This window comes from Sceloporus occidentalis, unplaced genomic scaffold (genome assembly GCF_023333645.1).
Source record: "Sceloporus occidentalis isolate IW3139 unplaced genomic scaffold, rSceOcc1.0.p SCAF_2, whole genome shotgun sequence".
Lineage (NCBI taxonomy): Eukaryota > Metazoa > Chordata > Lepidosauria > Squamata > Phrynosomatidae > Sceloporus > Sceloporus occidentalis.
Window position 1 is genome coordinate 68070998 of NW_028316982.1, and position 6788 is coordinate 68077785.

The 6788-nt window shown below is 35.4% G+C and overlaps 1 protein-coding gene across 1 annotated transcript in view; it reads left to right on the forward strand.

Annotated features, from left to right (window-relative positions):
- SMC3 (structural maintenance of chromosomes 3) overlaps window positions 1-6417 on the forward strand; it is a 28505-nt gene extending 22088 nt beyond the window's left edge. The window contains exons 20-29 of the mRNA XM_089509869.1: window positions 288-439; window positions 1103-1261; window positions 1903-2010; window positions 2222-2330; window positions 2782-3029; window positions 3112-3324; window positions 3945-4136; window positions 4257-4434; window positions 4776-4882; window positions 5952-6417. Of these exons, the coding sequence (XP_089365995.1) occupies window positions 288-439; window positions 1103-1261; window positions 1903-2010; window positions 2222-2330; window positions 2782-3029; window positions 3112-3324; window positions 3945-4136; window positions 4257-4434; window positions 4776-4882; window positions 5952-6023 (1538 nt within the window). The 3' untranslated portion in view covers window positions 6024-6417. The remainder of the gene's footprint in view (window positions 1-287; window positions 440-1102; window positions 1262-1902; window positions 2011-2221; window positions 2331-2781; window positions 3030-3111; window positions 3325-3944; window positions 4137-4256; window positions 4435-4775; window positions 4883-5951) is intronic.
- The last annotated feature ends 371 nt before the right edge of the window (window positions 6418-6788 follow it).

Here is a 6788-nt window from a genome sequence, read left to right on the forward strand (position 1 = left end):
CCTATTAACATTGCATTGATATTTTTAGCAATATCTATATAATTGGTTACTATTTGGTCAAGTCCAGTATATGATTTGGTTGTTGTGTATTTTTCAGCATGTATATAATTTTAAACCACACTGTTGCTTCTGCTTTTGCTGATAGCAAATTCTAGCCTATAGCATTCTTGTCTGTTTTAAGATGTTATAATAAATAAACTTTTTAATACATAGGGGATTCTGATACTTATAAGCCCTGTGATCCATAATTTTAAGGCCAAATGGAATTTTTCCTTAGCACGTTGCATGAATTAATAATGAAATTGATCAGCTTATGAATCAAATGCAGCAGATTGAAACTCAACAAAGAAAATTCAAGGCTTCAAGAGATAGCATTCTGTCAGAGATGAAAATGCTGAAAGAAAAGAGACAGCAGTCAGAGAAAACATTTATGCCTAAGGTATGGGATCAGAGAACATTTCAACTTAGTAGGCATTTGCTCTAGTTTCATTTTACTGACTATTCAGGGTACATAATTCATCCGGCAAATACTTCAGCGTAGAACATAATGTCATAAGATAGAGTTATATCTAGCAGGTGAACTAGGTTTTTTTAAAAGGCCATTGGGAAAATTAGAACATTAATTGAATGCTTCATAAACTATTTTTATACTCTGTCTTATATCCAAGTTGAGGAGTACTTTTGCATATATGTGCATAGCATTATACAGTCGGCCCTTCTTATACGCGGATTTTTTATACACGGATTTAAGCATACACGGTTTGAAAATGTTCCAAAAAAGTATAAATTTACCTTGATGTTCCATTTTTTATTAGGGACACCATTTTGCTATGTCATTATACTTAATGGGACTTGAGCATACACGGATTTTGTTATACACGGGGGATCTTGGAACCAAACCGCAGCGTATAACAAGGATCCACTGTACTGTATACCTATGTTATCATGCAAGAGTATATTAAATAGATGAAGAAATCACTGTTGTTTACAGCTGTTAAGCTTTTTCGTTAGCATTTGCTGACAGCTACATTTTACAGAGTTAGATAAAGTAGAATTCCTCTATTATAAATGCATGCTTACATTTAATTTAATCTCACTTTAGCAACGGAGCTTGCAAAGTTTGGAAGCAAGCTTACATGCCATGGAATCAACACGAGAGTCATTAAAAGCTGAACTGGGAACAGATCTGTTGTCTCAACTCAGTTTAGAGGACCAGAAGCGTGTGGATGCACTTAACGATGAAATCCGACAACTACAACAAGTACATACATTTTAAAATTGAAGCATTACATGTATTTGAGAATTATTTACAAAAATACTCAGCTTAGTTCACAAATACTGTATACCACTGACTACTATTCTTTTTCTTTCCCTGCTTAATTGGAAATAGCAAAAATTTAAACCAGATTTTTGTTGATTGTTTAATTGCTTGCTTTGCTTGCTTGCTTTTTCATTTGAAAATAAATAGTGTTTTTTAAAGTAATGCCTGGATGAAATGTAACAGAATTATGCTGTCAGTACTATAGACACAAGAAACCAATTTTGGAACTGTCGCATTAACTCCTATGTTGAAGTGATGGTTTGTATACACGGAGTTGCCTTTTCTGTATTATATATGGCACTAGGCAAGAATATATAAAACAACAATTTAATGAACAAATAATTAACTTGCTCATTGCTTTTAGATTCAATGTAGCATATTTCCCCACCATCATAAAATAGAAACTTCTGTCTGAAAAGTGTACATGAAATATGGACATGTAGATTAGTGGTCATAACATTTTTGATCAGCTATTAATTCCTCTTCCTTCACATTTTAGAATATGAGGTATATCATATTCATATTCTTAAAAGTTTGAAGTAGTCCACATAATATAAAAATAACCTGTTCTTGTTTTATAGGAAAATAGACAGCTGTTAAATGAGAGGATCAAGCTTGAAGGCATCATTACACGAGTTGAAACCTATCTCAATGAAAATTTGAGGAAACGCTTAGACCAAGTTGAACAAGTAAGTTGTTATTCCTCAGGACCATTATTTAACATGTATTGCTTTCAAGATATTGATGAATTCCTACTTTGCAGGAATAAGGTAACATGTTCAGCCTACATGTATTTTCAGTAGGAGTATACTGTACTGAAAACAGAAATTCAGCGCTGGTTTTCTGCGATAGTTTACATTGTGATTTGCTTCAACAAACCTATATGTCATTATCTTCTAGGAGCTGAATGAGCTAAGAGAGACTGAAGGTTGCACAGTTCTTACAGCTACAACATCTGAGCTTGAGGCAATCAACAAACGAGTGAAGGATACACTGGCACGATCAGAGGGTTGGTAATTGTATTTTGTTTCTTTAATCAAGAGAAGACTAGGACCTATTTGTTTTTTAAAAATATGCTAAAGAACAGATTAAAAAATCTGAGGCAATTTAAAACTGTTTTCAAAAAGTCCACTGTACAGGTAGAACTACTGGCAAGTGTCTGGACACACTAGCATTTTAGCAGCATGAAGCTCTTACTGGACTGCCTTATTACAGCTGATTTCCTTTGCTTTTATCCCCAGACCCCTGCTAGGTTTGTCTGTCTTGCTGTAGAGGACATAGGCAACATCTTTTTTGCTCTTTGTACTAATTTCATCTTCATAACTGGGATGAGTTTTGGTCTTATTCCTTCAGTGTGCTTGTTAATAATTTACATTTCATTATTTATCATTTTATGAGAATCACCTCTTTATACCTTTCCTAGTACTTACCTTCCTCTGTACTTAAATGTTGTATGGTAGATCTTGACAGCTCAATTGATAAAACTGAAGCTGGAATAAAAGAACTCCAGAAAAGTATGGAACGCTGGAAGAACATGGAGAAAGAGCACATGGATGCTATTAACCATGACACAAAAGAGCTTGAGAAGATGACTAATCGGCAAGGAATGCTTCTGAAGAAGAAGGAAGAGTGTATGAAAAAAATAAGAGAGTTGGGTTCACTTCCCCAGGAAGCTTTTGAAAAATACCAGACATTGAGCCTGAAGCAGGTAACAAAGTTTTCAGCTTTCTTGAGATAATAGTTGCTTGTTCATACAGTACCCTAACAGTTTGCCTTAACATTTTTATTAGCTGTTTAGGAAACTGGAACAGTGCAACACGGAGCTGAAAAAATACAGTCATGTCAATAAAAAAGCTCTGGATCAATTTGTGAACTTTTCAGAACAGAAAGAAAAACTGATAAAACGTCAGGAAGAGTTGGACAGGGGATATAAATCTATCATGGAGTTGATGAATGTCCTTGAACTGAGAAAATATGAAGCTATCCAGCTAACTTTCAAACAGGTATTATTTGCAAACTTTGTAACAAAGCTTTTTATTTCCTCCCTGATACTGAAGACAGTCATATTGCAACATGTAAAATTATGTAAGCTTTAGAAATGCATTCGATTGCAAGACTAAATTTGGAAAGAAGTGGAGATATATGATAGCATTTTGGAATACTGTACTTAAAATTGTATGTTTGAAGATTTTCAAACTGAAAATGAATCGATTTTTTTCTGATTTCAACTGCATATGGAAAGTGGTTGTTGCTGTAAGGTTTGAATGTGTATTTATTTCAGCTTTATACAGCTTTATACACTTACAATTCAAATTTACCTTGTTTTTATAAGAAATCTTACATTTTCTCAGAATATGATCAGACAGGATTATAAATTTTCCTAAAGAATTATGTAAACTCAAGAAAGCAAGGGAGAATACCATCCTGGCATTTGTGTGTGTGTCACTGTTGTAATTGCATGTTGATAGTATTGCAACAGCAGTTGATAGTGTTCATATTTCATAAGTTGATTTAATAGATACTGGAATGAATTCTTGAGGCAGTGTTTTACCAAAAATAAACTATTTAAACTATTTGATCCCTCCCTCCCTCCTGCCCCTCCTTCTTTCTTTTTTTAATCAAGGTGTCAAAGAACTTCAGTGAGGTCTTTCAGAAGCTGGTACCTGGGGGGAAAGCTACCCTTGTGATGAAGAAGGGTGATGTGGAAGGGAGTCAATCTCAAGATGAAGGTGAAGGCAGTGCTGAGAGTGAAAAAGGATCAGGATCTCAGAGCACTGTTCTATCTGTAGACCAGTTCACTGGAGTTGGGATCAGGGTAAAGGAGCATTACCCTATTTTGCCTTTTAAGAGCAGCTAATTGTCTTCATTATAACCACTGTGCTATAGTAATGCTTCCTAAGTAGTGATAACTAGGTTTCTCTGTTTCTTTCTTTAGGTTTCATTTACTGGTAAACAAGGTGAAATGAGAGAAATGCAGCAGCTTTCTGGTGGACAGAAGTCTCTAGTGGCCTTAGCCTTGATTTTTGCAATCCAGAAATGTGACCCAGCTCCCTTTTACCTTTTTGATGAAATTGATCAAGCCTTGGATGCTCAACATAGGAAGGCTGTTTCAGGTAGAGTTTTTTAAAAAATCAACATAGATATTATATATTACTGTCTAAGCTGAGATGCAAAGCAAACATCTTATAGTAAAGCACATTAATTGTTTCTGCCTTTATATAGCTAGTTTAATGTAGTATATTTGTAACTTTTCGATCTCCTTCACCAGGCATGGAGAAGTGAGCTGCTTCATTCCTTTCAAACAAGCTCTTATCACAACAAAAATTGCCATCTCATGCCTATTTAATTCTTTGATGGTGTCTTACCTCCATTTTAATATAGTGGTTTTATGTTTAATATGTTAGGGAAGCTGCTGTGTTTTACCTGTCACCCATTGGCAAATTGTTTCCCACAGATATGATCATGGAATTGGCAGAACATGCTCAGTTCATCACCACAACTTTCAGGCCTGAACTGCTTGAATCTGCTGATAAATTTTATGGTGTAAAATTCAGAAATAAGGTATGCCATTTAAAATACGTGAAACTGAAATACTATTATCTTCTGTGGCTGAAATACTGTGAAGCATGAATACAGCATTAAAAATAACTAAAATCAGTAGCACTTGGCTACAAGTAACTTTATTTAAGATATAGGATTGTGATTTCAACAGATACAGTGCATGTTAAAGGTTAATGGTTTCTGGTGACTTGAAGAGCTAATGCTTGCTTAGATTTCAGCTTGGCTTCAGTGTCTTTGATGACCTGGGAATTTATTAGGTGTCCTAGAGAATTTTACAACACAGTAAATACTTTGCAAGCTGTCTCTCCTTTTTAAAAACAAGACAATATGTATGCCATTCTTTAAAGCAGTGGTCCCCAAACTATGCTCTTTAAAGGATTTTGGACTTCATCTCCCAGAATCCCAGATTGTTGGCCAACATGGCTGAGGCTTCTGGGAGCTGAAGTTCAAAATCTCTTAAAGGGCACAGTTTGGGGACTACTGCTTTTTTTAAAAAATCCCACAATGAGATACTTTTGTTAGTTGTATAAATCATACAGAGAGCCAGCATGGTGTAGTGGTTTGAGTGTTGGATTCCCTGCTCCACTATGAAAGCCTACTGGATGCCTTTGGGCAACTCACACACTCTCAGTCCAAAAAACCCTGTGATAGGTTCTCCTTAAGGTCACCATAAACTGGAAATGACAAATAAATTATACAGCACTGTTCAGTTTGCATGATACATTTGTTTTTTTTCCTACTGGTACTTTTCATGAGATCACGTAAGATAGACACTAAAGCCTGGTCCAATAGAAATCTTATTCAGATACCATTCTACCTTCTGGACTGGTCTAGGCATTGTCTAGCCACTTCTGAGCACAGTTTTGCAAGCATACGTTTTAGAAATGAAAGCTAAGACATTAAATTGGATCTCAGAATTCTGAAGGACTCTCAAGTGGCATTTTCTGGGGCATTCATAGCAAATTCATGTGGCTAGGAACTTGGTTTAGATATCTACTGTCACTAAAGAGCTGTACTGCCATCTGAAATCTCCATTAATTACAATATTGTATTTTTCTTGCTGATTTAGGTCAGTCATATTGATGTGATCACTGCAGAGATGGCCAAAGACTTTGTGGAGGATGATACTACTCATGGATGAGAGGAGAAAACCTGTCAGTCTGTTGGGAAAATGTGTAATGTGTAACATATTTCTGCCTACAGGCAGCTGTATAAATTTGAACTCTATATAGTCATTGTTCAAGCTACTTTAACAGAGCTAATAGACTATTGTTAAGACTATGTTTTTCCATTGATCTTGGAACCCATTTTGTGTGTGATGTTGTGTTCTTTTATAAAACATGTGTTAGTTTTACCTTCATACAACTTCTAGTATCAAAATGTATTGTCTTTGAATTTTTTGTAAAGTGTTTTTGTTGAAAAAATTTTAGATGTCAGTTCTTCCTTCCTGTATAAACCCATTATCATTTATACTGCCTCACCTGTTTTTTTTTTAAAAAATAGTTTCAATAAAATAATCTGTTTCAATGCTGTAATTTATGTATATTGCCTGGGTATCTACCATCACTTCATCTATGAATGCAGTTTGATTATGTATATGGAAGACTGGGCAGGGGGAGGAGTTTTTCCTACAGATCAGTACTTGGCAGTAGCAGTTGTAGATGAATTTAAGTTTCTGGCTTTATTTCCTTTGCTTCTTGGTTATCAAGAGGGTTTTGCTTACAAATCTGAATTTATGCATGTGATGTTGATTCATGTGCTGCATCTGCTCACAGAAGCTGATTTCCATGTAGTCATCTGTACTCTTTCCATAATAACCTAAGGCTGTGCTCTGGGGAGCCCTTAGGGCTCCTTGTGCACTTCCCAGGTGCTCAGTGGCCGCTCCAGGAAAATGAAAGAATGAAAT